The following is a 15,684-nucleotide window of genomic DNA, read 5'->3' as shown; positions in this document are numbered from 1 at the left end:
CGGAGTCCAGCTCGAATAGTCGAATTTGCTTTGAATAATAATTTTAAATTAAAATATTTAATATTGAAAAAATAAAGAGAAAAATAGGCATGTGGACCGACCCAGAATGGACACATATAAATAACAACGTACGGCCTTTATTGACCAAACAAAGCAGAGAGAACCCAGAGAAAAACAGCACACCATACCTTACCAAACATAACATAAGCCAAAGTTTTATCATTGAAAAGCCTTGTTCAATTTCAATATCATAAAATAATATTATACCAACGAATTTAAATATTTGTTTTTTTTAAAGGAAAAATGTTTTTTCTTTTTAGAACAAGATGCCGAGTATTAAGAAAAATATATATCAGAAAAGGGAAAAAAAAAAGAAATTTAAGCTTCGTTCTTTATCTTCAATCAAATCAAAACCCTAAATTGCAATTGTTTTTTTTTTGAATAATCAGTATTTATCTATTTTTTTTTATCTATATTATCTTCTGCTTCACTTTCTTTCTCTCACTGAAACTCCCTCGTTTTTTTTTTCTCGTAATTTTTCCTTTTTAATAATTTTCCCGGAAAAAAGAAACGCATTGGAATGGGACGGTTATTATTATATTATTTTTATAAAGGTTACGTTTTTTTGAGGCAATAGCGAGGAATTGTTGCGGGGGGTGTTAGGGTTTGGATTCTGTTTTTTGTTTCATCTGCTCTTCATTTGTATAGAATTTCCCCAAATTTTGTTGTTGCCTCTTTAGTTTGAAGCCCTAGCAGTCGGATACTTATAATTAAAATTTAATTCAGGGTTTTAATTTTACTCCAAATTTATGTCTGTTTACCTTCCTTCTCCTTAATTAAACTGGTTTTAAGTGGGCGTTAACTATTGTTTTGGAAAGTTATTTTTGCTGTATTTTTGCCTAAGTTATTGATTTGAAAAGAGGGTTAGATCCTTTCTTTTATTACTATTATTATTGGAACATATGAGTTTCATTTGGAACTGGAAAATCAGTAATCTGCAAATCCATCTTTAATCAAAGATGGAGGCGTAGGAGAGAGTTAATTGAAATGTAATCTCCTCATTGTGATTGCCTTTGTTTTCGTTGCTGTGGCTTCGCACTTGTGTTAAAATTCTGTTTCCTTTGATCCAAACATTTCCTTCTTTGCCACTTTAAATCCAGCAACCTTAATTTTGGTGGTTTGAGTGATTAGGGTTGGGTTAAGAGGAAGAAAATTAATTTGGTGGGTTAGGATTTGAAGAAGGTTACATAACCTTTTTCTTTTTTCTTTTTCTGATGATCATGTTTGGTATCCCTTATGGAAAGAAGTGAACCTGCATTAGTTCCAGAATGGCTGAGAAGTACTGGCACTGTTACTGGGGGTGGCAATTCAGCCCACCACTTTACTTCCTCTTCTTCTAACTCAGGTACCGTTTGACAAGCCAACTTTTAGATACCCATTTATTTTTCATTGCATTTATACTTGATTATAATGTTCTTTGGACATACATCTGTCTGTTAGACACATTTTATGCCCTTTTATTATTTTATTATTATCATTGTGCTTCTCATTGCATTTATTCTAGTTTTATAGCCTTTGATTGTTGAGAATGTGTATATATATAATAATTGTGTTCTTGTTGTTATAATAGATGTTTCTTCTTTGCTGCATCATGGGAGACATAGAAATTCTAGGAATATAAGTGATTTCCATTCCCCTCGTTCAGCATTTTTGGATCGGACTTGTTCGTTGAATTCAGGGAGGAGTTCTGGAAATGTTTCTGCAAAGCATGCTTACAGTAGCTTTAGTAGGAGTCACCGTGATAAGGATCGAGAAAGGGATAAAGAGAGGACAAGCTTTGGGGACCATTGGGACCGTTATTGTTCGGACCCTTTAGAAAGTATCTTGACCAGTAGGGTTGAGAAATTAGGAGGTATCTCGACCAGTAGGGTAGAGATAGATACATTGCGTCGTTCTCATTCTATGCTCTACAGGAAACAGATTGAGCCTTTGCCACGAAGGATGGTAGTGGACTCTAGAGATAATGGTAACAGTAACCATAACAGTAGCAATGGTCTGCATTCTGGGGGTACTGTCGGGAGTAGCATCCCCAAGGCTGTGTTTGAGAAAGATTTTCCTTCACTTGGAAGTGAAGAGAGGCTAGGGGTTCCTGAGATGGTTAGAGTTTCCTCTCCTGGTTTGAGCTCAGCTTCTCAGAGTTTGCCTGTTGGTAATTCAGCTTTGATTGATGGAGAAGGATGGACATCAGCTTTGGCAGAAGTGCCCAGTGTAGTTGGAAGTAGTAGCACAGGTGCCTTGTCTGCCTCACAAGCTGCTTCCATCTCAGGTTCTGGGGCTTCAAGCATCTCATCTAGTCTTAATATGGCTGAAGCATTAGCACAGGCTCCTTCACGAACCCGTACGCCTCCCATGGTAACTGCCTTAGTAACTAAGTTCTCATTACATGTATAACTTATACCTGTGATCTAACCATACATTTCTATTTTATTTAGTTATCTGTTAACACTCAAAGGCGTGAGGAACTGGCTATTAAGCAATCAAGGCAACTAATACCAGTGACGCCTTCTATGCCTAAGGGTTCTGTAAGCCAACTGCCTCAGTTTCAGCAAATATTGTCTCTTGAATCTTAGCTGCTTTAAGTTTGTTGTTTTAGTCCTATTAAACAGTTTTGGTCCCCCTACCTTTTCCATCAGTCTTCTTGCAAATCATCTATTGATTTTGAAAGCCCTATATTTATTTATATCTAATTTTATAAGCAAGCCTTATTTCTTTTTCTTTTTCCACCCTGGTTTTCTTTATACTGGATTTTGGTTTGAAGTTCATGGGGACTCTCTCTTTATCACACGACTTTTCTGATATAGTCTTGTGATTGAATCATAATTTATTACTGTTCTTGTACATATTCAAGGGACTGTGAAATGCCAATATTTTCTGAGGTTAGCTTGTCTGCTGCCTGTTCGTAAACTGTTTATGAAGTTGTTCTGTTTCCTATCTGTTACCTGTCTACTGCTTCTGCACGGATAAAAGATCCATTTGTTTAGTAATTGGAAACTAAAGGTAATGATTAATCTAATTCTCTTGTCCCAGGTTCTAAATTCAGCAGATAAATCAAAAGCCAAACCTGCAGCCAGAATAAGTGAGACAAATGTAGCTGTCAAGAGTGGACCACAGCCACAGCCTTTGACTCATCAAGGTAATCAGTCTCCTCATGGTGGACATGTCAAGTCCGATATGCCAAAGACATCTGGGAAGCTTTTGGTTCTCAAACCAGGATGGGAGAATGGGGTCTCGTCTCCTACTCAAAAAGATATTGCTAGTTCAACAACAATCACAAACAACAGGGTTACTACTAGCCAACATGCTGTTGCTCCTATTAAATCTGCTCCTGCAAGAAACTCAAACAGCCCAAAGCTTTCTTCTGGGGAACTCAAGGCAGCTTCCATTAATCCAATAGCTGGGTTCACTGTGGAAAAGAGACCTTCTTTGGCTCAAACCCAGAGCCGAAATGATTTTTTTAATCTCCTGAAGAAGGCCTCAACAAACACTTCTGCTGGTCTTTCAGATCCGGATCCTCATATTTCAACTTCCACTACAGAGAAATCTGAAGTTACAAAGGAAGTAGACGCGGCTTCTGCAACTGCTCATGCTGATGAGAATGGTACTGCAGCTGCTAGCAATGGTGACACCTGTTCTGATGATGGGGAAAAGAACATGAGTGCTACTGCTATGGTTTATCCTGATGAGGAAGAGGCTGCATTCCTTCGTTCTCTTGGTTGGGAAGAAAATACTGGTGAGGATGAAGGGCTTACGGAAGAGGAGATTAATGCTTTTTATCAGGAGGTAAGTGGTACTTTCCCTTTTGTCTTTTTGCTATATTTCCCTTCCCCTTTAATGATATATAACAGATTTATTCAATAAATTCTCATTGAAGTCATTGTATGACTTGTTTCCTAGTATTAACGTTTCTAATGAACCTAGAAGTATACCGAAAATTATGTTTTTTTTTTCTTTATACGCATGAAGTTATTTGAAGGTTTAGTACATTTTCTAATGCTTTTATTTGCAATCCAGTCCCATGGCTGCTTAGCTTAGTTTCTTTTCATGGTTTGTATGCTGTTTGCTTAGCTTGCCTATCGATTTGGTTTTGCAGTACATGAAACTGAGGCCATCTCTGAAAGTTTGCCGTGGCATGCAACCAAAGCTATCTCAATCTTTTGCAAATAATTTGGATGGAGCTTCTGAATTGAGTTCATCCGACTCAGGGTCTGAAACTTGACTTTTGACTGTTCTTACATAGTCAAATCCAAAGGAGTTCCAATTTTTTTTATTATTGCAGATGATTAGTTCTTCTTCTTCTTCTTCTTCTTCTTCTTCTTTTTATTTTTTTCCCTTTCTTTGCCTCACTTTATCTCTTTTTTGATGTCTTCTGTTAGAAACAAAGCTGATGAGTTAGGTATTTTAGTGGGTAGGTTTTGGTTTGACAGTTCATTTTGCAAATGTTGCAATAAGTCCTTTCTTATGTTTCACGGGTTCTTCATCTTTCTTGAAGTACCCAAATCCGGATATTATGCTCGATATACTTCCGAACCTTGTACAAGGATATGACTCTTCAAGGACACTTCACATACATGACAAGAAAAAAAAACTTAGAATCCGTGCAGACATATCCAAGACTCACACTCAAACCAGGTTTGAGTAACATAGGTCCTAGGTTCGTATAAGAGAGAATTGATTAGTTTTCCATGGTGGGTCTAGGATAAGAATTGATTTGGAAAAGATGCAGTGAAAGTTGTTGCATCTTTAGGGAGATACTTCCTCCTTTTTCTTCCTTTTACTTTGAAGAGAGTTCATAGAAATATAGCTTATTTGTGTTTATGGTTAATTTTATGGAAAAATATGTGGAAATAAAAGAAGTTTAATTTAGTTTAGTTCATTTTATTTATTTATTATATTACTATTATCATTATTATTATTCCATGCTTATCTTTTCAATTCATTCAATATTTTGATTTAGTTAAGCTTAACATGAAGTTATTTGATTGTGATTCAACAGATAAGATATTTGTAATTTGTCAAGTATCCGAAGTTGATCAAATTACATGATATTACAATGCGATATTTGTAGGATATTTGAATTTATTAAATATTTGAAATTTTAGTAAATTTTATAGTTTTTTATTGTAATTTTATATTTTTAATATATATTTTTAATTTTTTCATTTTTAAAGATTTTATAGAATTTTTCGATGTAATTGTATGATAAGTGACATGATTGGTTGGATATTCTAATTGGTTTTTATAATGTCCAAAAATTAAATCAGGAACGACTAATAATGTTAGGGATTAAATCGAGAGGAATTAAAGCGGGAGTGTGATAATATTAGGGAATGAAGTGGGCTTTTTAAGGATCAAAATGGAAAAGATGGTATATTTTAGGGGTTAAAGTTTGTATTAAGCCAAAAAAACGTAAGACACATTTTAAAGCCTCCTAACAATTTAACAGTCATTTTTAAATTGTATGAAAGAGTATAAATAGTTTGTATATATATATATTTTTGAAAAATAGTCTGTTTATTAATGAGCTTGAAAAATCACCCGAAGAAGATCCAAAAATAGTCACAACATGAACCAAACAAAAACAAAAAAACGAAAAACAAAATGGAAAGAGAAAGGAAATAGAAACATCATCCTCTCCGGCCAACAAATTTCAGGCTTTTCTCATGTCCAAGAACCCTCCCAATAAACGGCAAAAAACCCCTAAACTCGGCAATGAATCACCCCGAGAAAGAAGATTAGTTGAGATAGTCAGCCAAATTTCAGAATTTCTCAACCTAAACAGCAAAACCGAAGCAAAGACTATGGTGGTCGACTGAATCATTGATCAGAATCGATCGCTTCCATGGCTTTCGAAGGCGCATCCTCAACCCACAGCAAGTCCTCTTCGGCTCGCAAACCCTCAGCCGCCATTGCATGTGCTGCTTTACTACCTTCCCGCGCAATGAACTGAAATTGACAAGAAGAAAAGTTCCTCGTCAAATTAAATAGTTTGTATATTTATATTGAGTATACAATACAATAATTCATTTCATATTTTACATGAATTATTATGGTAATTAAATAAAATTATTTGATGAATTAAGTAAATTTTACATTATTTATTATAATAATTATTAATCAATTAAGTAAGCATTTAAGGATTTCTATGTTTTAAAATGTTAATAAATTTCTAGAAATTTTTATAGTTAATTGTATTAGGTATTTTCAAATTATGCTTGGTTCATAAACTTTAAGATATTATAATTGAGTTTTCAAAATATTGCTCTTGTATCAATTAGGTTTTATATTAGTTTAACATCAATTTAGGTGGTAAATATCAGCTTAATTTTAATGTTTGAGTATATTTAAAACATATGAATCAATTTTAAATATGTTTATATTATTGCAAGAATAATTTGAATTTAACATATTGAAAATATCATTTAAATTTAGGAGGTAACTAGATAAAAAAAAAGACTATGTTGATCAAACTAGGTTGAAGGAGATCCACTGACATCAAAAGTCTTAGGAATGTAACAGGGTGAAGCTAGAAATTTTTTAAAAGACCGAATTTGAATTGTAACTTTGGAGAGAGCTAAAATGTAATTTTATTGTTATATTAATTTAAAATTTTACAATTTTGATTTTTTATTTTTGAGGATCAAAATTAAATTATAAAATTTAAGGGACAAAATGTAATTTTATCATTAGATTAATTTGAAATTTTATAATTTCTAATGAGACTAAAAGAATAATTTTTCATTTTAGGATGGCAAAGGTAACTACCTAACCCTCTCTAGCTCCACATATGCCTACATAGAGTGGCACCGTCCTATTGATCGAAAAGTCCCGACATGAAGCATTGAGTCTCGTAACAGATTGAGCAATCTCAACAAACCCTTTCACCTTACAAAACAAAGGGAAAAAAATATTAACAAGCAATGGAGATGAGAGAGGCATTAGGAACACTGGCAACAAATAGTGAGAGGGGAAAAGAACGAGTTTGGAATAACGGTTTGCCCTTTGTCCCAAGTAAGCCTTCTAATATTGGGACATGAAAATAGAACAGAAAAGTTTTGTAAGGATAATAAGAAAATGACTATCAACACATAATATTTATTAATGCAGTTCGAATTTATTAATTTTACTTTTACGTAATTTTACTCATAAAATGAATTTATTTAACAATTCATCCTAAACAATTATTTACTTAAGACCAATCTACCTCTCACAATAAATAATTGTAGCTACAAAGTTCAAATTGTTACAATAATTTTTCCAAATAACCTAACGTGTAATTAATAAAATTTTCCAAGAATAACCTAAAAAGAATACGTAAATACAATGATCGGCTCTCGAAATAACAAGTAAAAACACTCACCCCAAGCTGCCCCTTGTGCGAAATCAGTAGCATATTATGTTTTCGAAAATTCAATAGCAAGCCTTCAAAATTTAATACATAATTATCTTAAAATATAGTGTACTTTTTATTTTCGAAAAGGGCTTCCTCTCTAAGTAAATCTGATCAGCTTCAGTTTCAAATCCAAAGGATAGAACCTATGCATTTTTTGATTCTCTTTATCCCTACAATATTGCAGCCACAAGGATAAGGTTAAAAACCCATCATCTCTAGTTCCCCTTTTACACTAACTAACCTGCATTTGCTGCCTAGATACATTTTAGAGATCAAATATAAATTTTATACTAGTAAAAAATGTCAACAATACAAAATGAATTTGAATGTCGCAAATTGTTATTCCAATTAATGTTTGACCAGCCATATGGGACAGGCAATCAAAGTTCATAAAAGAGGTAACGGAAAGAGAAGATATAAGAGTTAGAAGAAAGGATAAAAGGGGGAAAGGAAGAGTTGGGGGGAGGGTTCGGTGGGGGAGGTGACAACCTGTTACTAGTTGGCCACAAAAAAAGCCCCAAGAGAGGAGGGTTAAACTAAGAAAGCACTCAGAGATGATTGAGGTTTTTAGAGTTCTAATAAAATGGTGATTATTTGAGATGGTGGTGTAAAGTGTTTTAGGATTTATATCTGTAAGGGAAGGGAATCTAAAAACCAGTACATGTCTCGGTTTTTATTATTTTAGTTTTTAAACGGTTAATGGTATTAATTTTTCTCAAACCATTCGCTATAATTTAAATTGGTTGTTTTTTTTTGGTAAATATTTAAATTGGTTTTTAAATCCTAAATGTTCTAATTAAGTTTTCAAGTATAGTTTTAATGATGTTTTTCCTTCGTCCATTATTTTAAGTTTCTCACTAAATGTCAATTGGTGCATATAAAGGGGTTACGGTCTTAATTGGCGTGTGAACCTCATGTACAGTGTATTTGATTGTTAAAAACTACAAATCGCCTATAGAGATGATGGTACACCTCCTTATGCCGACGATGTACCTAAAAAATCATTTTGAAAAAATGACTTAAGAAGTATCTAAACTGTTTGTGTTTAAAATAACAAAATACAAATTCAATAAATAGAGAAAAAAAACCTCTAATACCATTTAAATGATACTTGGAAAATAATATATACGAAAATAGACTAAGAAAAAAAATTATTTGTTTCATCTCTAGAGTTGCTTTATTTATATATGAGTTTTACATAGCTTTACTAAAGAAATTAAATCAAAATAAAATAAAATTCAATTTGAACTTAAACAATAAACCCATTGAATAAAGTAAATTTATCTGTCCTCTGTGTAGTGTGTGAATTTAAACTTAGCATAAAAAGAATCCAACCCTAGGATTAAGCCAAAGAATCTATAACGGGGAAAAAGGAATAAATTAAAAATGGAAAAACAAGTTTGAAAAACAGATAGGTTTTGCTACAGAGTACAGATGGTGATTCGTATCACTTATTGACATTTAACAGTAAAATTAATGAAACAACGGGTAAAAAATGATAGTTTAAAGACTAAATTAACAAATTATAATTTAAACACCATATTTAAATTTAATTTAATATTTAACCACGTCTAATGCAATAATTTCTCTTTGCCAACGACCTTTTTAAGAGAAAACTATATAAAATGTGAAATTACTCGTATCAAAAATAGAAAAATAATAAAACACAAATAAATAGTTATATTAAAATTAAACATAAGAACAAATATTACAAATCTATATAAAGCATTTTACCAAGGTAAACTTTGTTAAACAATTTTTTCCTATTAATTCTTTTTCCATTGAAAATAGGAGAAAGAATCCTCAAACAACTTGAAAGTGAATAAAATAAATATAACTATATACACAACATGAATAACGAAATCACCTCTATTTACATGTAACACTAGTCAAGGCCCGGAATTTAAAGATTTGCCCATCCTCCATCTTAGAATTTCTTCAAAAAACCTATCCAATGAAAACACAGAAGAAATTCATACGCTAAGAGAGAAAAGTTAACATCGAACAATGGAGAGCAACTATGTGACCCAGACTACTCATTTTTCTTATCTATGTCCGACACCTACATCAAGCACACGTCTCGAATATGAGTATGAATATATGATTTCTTTTAATATATGAAAAGACTTAGAAAATTTGGGTATTATCGTGTCAGAAACATACTTGTATCTGACACTTCTGAATCTGGATAGCATACGATACATGATTGATGTCTTCTATAGAAATCCTCAAATATGTGATCCAAACTCTTCAATTTTTTTTAGAAGTATCTATGTATGACTGTTACGTTAAACACATTTGTGGGTATGAAAACATGGTTCTCCAAATATATGAAAACATATTAGAAAAAAGACCGGGTATAATCATGTCAGAAACATACTTTTCTCTGACACCTCCAAATCCAGATTACATGATCGATATCTTCATGAAATTGAATAACATCAGCAATGGTAATGCAAAACACCAAGGTTTTGTTTAAAGCTATAATTTGAGGAAATAAGCATTGGCGTTAGATGCATATAGCTGATAATGCCATTACTTGGACACTTGATGATTAGATAACCAACATGTCACTTACAGGTAACTGGTCATCGCTTTGTAGCATCAATAAACATGGCTCGAGTCCAATGCTTGACATCCTCAGTTTCTGATTGTGGAGGGGGAAATGTTGGATGCTCCACAAGATCCCATTCATCAATTGAGTTTTCATTCTTCCTAGTATCAGACATCTCAGTAGCAAAAAGAAAACTGGCAGCCGAACTACGAAGGTTGCTATCAGAGAAGTTTTTCTTCATGATCATTGCAAAACAAAATCAAAATAATGTATCCAAATTATGAAGCATCTAACTTAAAAAGTCCAAACCAATCTCATCGACAAGGTTGCTAGAATTTCTCAGCGAAGATAACGATAGAAAAGCTATTGCTTCAATGTTCATTTTTCTAAAAATATCCAAACTTGGCACTCGTTTGACGCATATAACAAGGATATGAAGATATGACCCTGTAGGGATACTTCATATAGGTGGAAAAGCTTAGAAATAAAAAAAACACTCATGTCAGACATCCATATCTGGCATTAATACTTGAGTTCGAGTAACATATGTGAAAAGCATATACATTCATTTTCAAAGCTAGTATGAATAACAGGCATAATCCAACCATGCAAATGACTTCCCAATTGAATGGAAACTACTGAGAAGTGGAATATATATTAGTCATACTTTTCCAACACTTAAAAGAAAAGTATGTAGAATAGAATGTATATATAGGTGCGTGTTGGTTAAAAAACCATATAACAAAAACACGTCAAACATCTTGTGAATCAGAAAATTCAACAAATTAAAATTTCAAAATGTTTGAAGTTAAAACAAAGTCAAAGGCAATATTATACCGTCAAAGGAAGCGTGTGTGCACTCTCCAGTAACGTGCTCGATGACATGGCAGAATTCACATTCCATACAGATTTGTTAAGTTGCTGGACTTGCTTGCTTGACCTGAAATTGAAAAGATAAGCTCGACAAAGCACCTAACACAAAATAGATACATACATGTGTATAAACTATGAAAAAAAGCACCAAAGAAAATATAACAACTCTTCTAGTCCTCATCATGCCAACAATTTTGAAAGGTTGATTGAGCAGCAACCAAAACAACAGGATTTTAAACATGGATAACAGAGTAAGTCCAATCTCAGCTCCCCTCTATTTTATAAGATACGACATGTCAATTTCTAAGTCTTTTCCTTCACACTTGATTGTCAAGAAGACAATTTCTACTTCCACAAGACCAAAAAAATAACAATTGGGTTAAAATTAAACTACAAGCTGAAGCTAAGTTTAGCGAATGAAGTTACATGATAACTAGAAGGGGAAAAAATAAATTTATATCCTATCCAAAAGCATTTCTAACCATTTATTCACTTGAAGAAAGTTTGAACAGAGAAGCATCTTAAAACCAAAGGGATACTATAGGAAACACAATACTTAGGTTTAAGTATGGATGGTGACACCCAAACTCTTCCCGGAAGATAAGTAACTGTTCATTTTAACAATTCAAGATGACTCATTCATGAATCCAACTCGTGAGATTTCCAGCTTAGCTATAAGCTTCTCAAAATATACTTGTAAAGAGAACCCATTTTAGAACTTAAAACTATCATCTCAAAGATAACAACAAATACTCTCTGTAAGTCTTATTTAAGGTTAGAAAAGCTGTTTTTATACTTCAAAACTTTACCAAAAGTACAAATTAAACATATGATTCAGCTCATATATATCAGAAATATAAGGCAGGAAACCAGGCTGTACCTTGAACAAGCCATCTTCACCGAAAAAACAGATTGAACTTCCTTGGTTGAAGATAGCGTGGCCAGTAATTTAGAAAATGCTTCAAAAGTAGATGCCTCAGTAGGAACATCTAAACAGAGTGAGTTGTAGCAGTAAGCGGTAATGCATGCCACACTTTTCTTCAGAAGAGAAATCCCTTTCTGCAACTCCTTATGTGTTTCAGCAGTGTGGGGAGAACCAGAAGAACAATTGAAGCTACTACTTCCAGATGAATCCAGACGGAATCTTTTATCAGATTCCATTGAAGCAACACCAAAATTACTAGAGCTTCTATCTGTCCATGAATTATCCCCACTAGCAGAGCAATAATTTTGGCGAGGTATAAAAAGTGGATACTCATTGCTGCAAACAAACAAACATATTCAGTCCCACCAGAGAAAAACCTTAGTCAACCAAGTCAAATAACATTGCGGGTGAGATACCTTCGAGAAGACGGGCATGCATCCCAATAAGAATCTCGTTGCCATATTCGTGAGCAAGACCCCTGAGGAGAAACTATAACATCATGAGTACAATAATAATGGGGTAAAATAGATCTCATCTATGCTTGATTTGGTTGCTATCATTATAGAAACCAATATACTTCAATGTGAAATGGAAGAGCTTCAAAACAGGGATATATTTTGAAAGTATAGCTGCTAGTACTCATTTTAAACCACCAGAACCAAACAATGGAACACTAGAAAATTTAATGAAAAATGTAAGATAAAAAGTTCACTTCTTGATGTTTTTGTGCTGGTATTTTCACCACTTTTATTTAAAACCATATTTGATTTGAAGGAAGAACAATCATCACAATGCTATGCATCAGAAAAATTCATGGACTTTGAATTCTTTGATAGTCATTCTAGAAACCAGAAAGGTAGTTCAAAAATGAAATGAAAATTACTTTTTTATACAGAAATCAATAAATTTTGAAACCACAAGTCATACTAATAAAATGAAGAAAATACAAAAGAAATGCTTAAGAAAATTAAGAAGGCTCAACTATTTTTTACTAACAGTACCTAGGACAATAGAATTTTTCTTTAGCAATAGTCCATTATGATTTACAGTTTTAGAGCACTTAAAGATTACCCACAGGAAACCCAAATAATGCAAAACTATATATGCATATATGTCATGTATATATATTATATAAAAAAAATCCAAAAGCAGAAGCTTCAAGAAGTTTATTAGACTTAGCATAAAAGTGAAATTGATTCCTAGTTCATACCGCAAAACCTGAGTTATGAAGTGCAGGAACAGCCAAGTTACGAACAACAAGATTCAGAAGTTGCACCATGTATCTGATTTCAAGCGGATCACCAAAGTGTCAGAAACTGTACATTCAAGCTCATAGATGGCTTAGATAACAAAGAAGATGCAAAGCTGAGGGAAGTGATTGTCCCAATGTCATATTATTCAATGAGGTGTAAATAAATGTAGGCGGATTACAGTTGTCATATAGCCTTATATAAATATCCAAAATTTACCCTAACGAGGCAGCGAGCTCCTCTGATGGAACAGAATGGGGATCAAGCCCTCTTGGTAAGCGAGCATTGCAAATAAGATCATACTGACCACTGGATCCATCTTTTCTTCCCCCCTCTAAATTTACCTGCGAAAGTAGAAGAAGTTCAGCTTACTTATCTTTAACCTAGGAGATAGTGGCTAGAATATAAAAGCTTAGAGGCAGAGAAATGAATAAGTCTGGGGTGAATATCCTAATCTTAACCACATTAGCTGCATATTTAAGTAACTGTAAAGGAAAATATCACTAGACTTTTGGTTAAATCTCTGTAACATGCATGATCAATAAAGATTGTCAAGGTAAGGCTCATAACTAGAAGAAGCATATGAAGCACACTGACTAGTCACCAGTCACTACCAGGGACCAAAACAATTTTAAAATAGAAGCACTTACCCGACGTTGGGGAAACAATTTGCATATCTGTTTTATGACCACAGACTGCTTATGAAGACGTTCCGAGGTAATTGCCATCTGCAACTTAGAAAATGTCTAAAGTCACATCTTTCAGATAAAATAAAAGACATTCTAATAAGCCAAAAAACAAAAAGAAACAAAAAAACATAAAGAGATATGTAATGCCTCAAAAATAACAATAACATAAAAAAAAAACAAAGGGATCTCACATGGCCCAAGCTTTGCGTGCAAATAAGGTTCGGATAGTACTTTTTGATCTGTTCCACACGATTCTTTTCCAACTGCAGAGAAAAAAATATAATTCCTAAAGTTAATGTTCATACAACTTGTAATTCTGGCCAATAAACCAAAATGGAACAGAATTGGTACTGCAGCTCGAGCAGAATCAAGCACTCCGTAATTAAACTTTAAGTCATGAGACGCCCTCTCAATCTTAGCTTTCCCTATATGTAAAGCACCATTTAGCATACGCCTAACGAATATAAACATTAAAAAGAAAAAATAAACAGTGAGGAGCAAGCATCAAAACCTTGAGCTAATTGTTCTTTACTAAGACGAAGCTTCTCTTTCAAGTAAGTTAGCTTCTCGTTTTGACGAATTTTCCAATTCAGCTGATCATCAGTTTTCCCCTAACAACAAAACAAATCAAAATTTAAAAAAAAAAAAATACTCAAAAAGTGGTATCAAAAAACTAATTTCAAATTAAGTGAAAGAAATCAAACCTTTGCGGCAAGCACTTCGGTTAATTTTGAATAGAAAAAATCACGACGGCTTTTCAACGATATTAACAAAGAATTATATTCATTTAATCTGCAAACAAGAATTCATGAGAAGAATAAAAAAAGAAGTTTAAATTTAACAATGACGATTATACATATATCTGTATATATACACCTGTAATTAACACAAACTGCGCAAATGGAAGCGCGATTTGAATTGTCGCAAATTGCGCAGTTGCTGGCTTTTTTGGACATCGTCACACCAATACAACTAAAATCTTTTCCTTCTTCATCAAAAAGAATCGAGAATCGAAATCACAAAGAAGAGAATTGAAACGGAAAGGAAATTTTCGTGTTTGGTTGACAAGAAAATATGGTATTGTAGATTAAAAGTATTAAGAATTTTTTTTCTGTTTTTTCTTTTTTATGTTTTGCTTTTTGAAGGAGAAAGCGTAACAGATGCTGAACTGAGAGACGTATGGACGGAATGAATAATGATGCAAGTCACCGCCGATTATTATTTTGTTAAGGGAAACGGCGTCACTTTTACTTTCTGACCCATCCTTGAAGTTTTTTTTTATACTTTAGTCCTTAATGTTTTCTATTATTCACTGATTCAGTCCTTTGAATGTTAAGAAAAGATATCCAACCAACCCTAAATTAGCACTTGTCATATGATGACATCATCAGATATTCTAGAAAAATATTTAGAAATAAAAAAAGTATAATGTCATATTTAATCCTTAATATTTATATTTTTTTATCAATTTGACCATTATTATTTTTTATCAAACTATAATGATTACATTCATTAAGTTAAAATTTATTATTTTCTAAAATTTGATGCGGCAAACATATTACCTTATGTGTAATTTCATATCAACTTATTAATTTCACATATTATTCACTATTAAATCTAGTCAATGAATTAACTATTGTTATTTGCATCAATACTCAAATCTAACAGTAAAAGTATTATTATGCTAGTTTGGTTACAAATGAGGATGAGTGTCTTTTCTTATATAGGCAAACCCTTTAGGTCTAATGGTTAAAATCAAATACAACAGACGATCTAGATTGATTCTCATAAATAATCTACGTGACTCTATTGAATGCTATACATGTGTAGATCTTTCTAGAGCATTCTAAATCTTCTATTAGGTTTTACAGGGATTCGATCCCTTTTTTTGACTTTCAAAATCTTTCGAGATGTTCCGGCAACATCTTGACTCATTATTCTTG

At 32.9% G+C, this 15,684-nt stretch overlaps 2 protein-coding genes across 3 annotated transcripts; one reads left to right on the top strand and one right to left on the bottom strand.

Moving 5' to 3' along the window:
• The first annotated feature begins 148 nt into the window (after positions 1–148).
• LOC108457603 (uncharacterized) lies at positions 149–4,933 on the top strand. Its single transcript, XM_017756650.2, has 5 exons — positions 149–1,405; positions 1,631–2,412; positions 2,493–2,582; positions 3,088–3,840; positions 4,151–4,933. Exons 1-5 carry the CDS (start codon positions 1,297–1,299, stop codon positions 4,274–4,276), a joined length of 1,860 nt encoding a protein of 619 aa, XP_017612139.1. The 5' UTR covers positions 149–1,296; the 3' UTR covers positions 4,277–4,933.
• A 4,213-nt stretch (positions 4,934–9,146) lies between these two features.
• On the bottom strand, positions 9,147–14,951 carry LOC108468941 (uncharacterized). 2 transcript variants are annotated; one of them, XR_008282743.1, is made up of 13 exons: positions 14,618–14,951; positions 14,446–14,533; positions 14,253–14,352; positions 14,093–14,166; positions 13,933–14,004; positions 13,703–13,780; positions 13,272–13,396; positions 13,013–13,085; positions 12,219–12,280; positions 11,758–12,138; positions 10,842–10,944; positions 10,029–10,165; positions 9,147–9,397 (listed from the first exon to the last, which is right to left on the bottom strand). XR_008282743.1 is itself a non-coding variant. In XM_017769812.2 (13 exons), the coding sequence occupies exons 1-12, from the start codon at positions 14,695–14,697 to the stop codon at positions 10,039–10,041; spliced, it is 1,437 nt and encodes a 478-aa protein (XP_017625301.1). In that variant the 5' UTR covers positions 14,698–14,951; the 3' UTR covers positions 9,147–9,397; positions 10,029–10,038. The 2 variants fall into 2 exon arrangements, 1 of the variants encoding a protein (XP_017625301.1); XM_017769812.2 differs by having other exon boundaries at positions 10,029–10,239.
• Between the last annotated feature and the right edge of the window lie 733 nt (positions 14,952–15,684).

The sequence above is a fragment of the Gossypium arboreum genome, chromosome 5 (assembly GCF_025698485.1).
Source record: "Gossypium arboreum isolate Shixiya-1 chromosome 5, ASM2569848v2, whole genome shotgun sequence".
Taxonomy (NCBI): domain Eukaryota; kingdom Viridiplantae; phylum Streptophyta; class Magnoliopsida; order Malvales; family Malvaceae; genus Gossypium; species Gossypium arboreum.
Note: the sequence above shows the minus strand (reverse complement) of the source record. Positions and strands in the feature narration are given on the sequence as shown.

Coding starts and splice junctions, on each gene's coding strand:
- LOC108457603 (XM_017756650.2), top strand. CDS start 1,297: ATGGAAAGAAGTGAACCTGCATTAGTTCCAGAATGGCTGAGAAGTACT. Junction 2,413..2,492: donor GAACCCGTACGCCTCCCATG/GTAACTGCCTTA, acceptor TATTTTATTTAG/TTATCTGTTAACACTCAAAG. Junction 3,841..4,150: donor TTAATGCTTTTTATCAGGAG/GTAAGTGGTACT, acceptor TTGGTTTTGCAG/TACATGAAACTGAGGCCATC.
- LOC108468941 (XM_017769812.2), bottom strand. CDS start 14,697: ATGTCCAAAAAAGCCAGCAACTGCGCAATTTGCGACAATTCAAATCGC. Junction 14,005..14,092: donor TTGATTCTGCTCGAGCTGCA/GTACCAATTCTG, acceptor TTTTCTCTGCAG/TTGGAAAAGAATCGTGTGGA. Junction 12,139..12,218: donor GCATGCCCGTCTTCTCGAAG/GTATCTCACCCG, acceptor GTTTGTTTGCAG/CAATGAGTATCCACTTTTTA.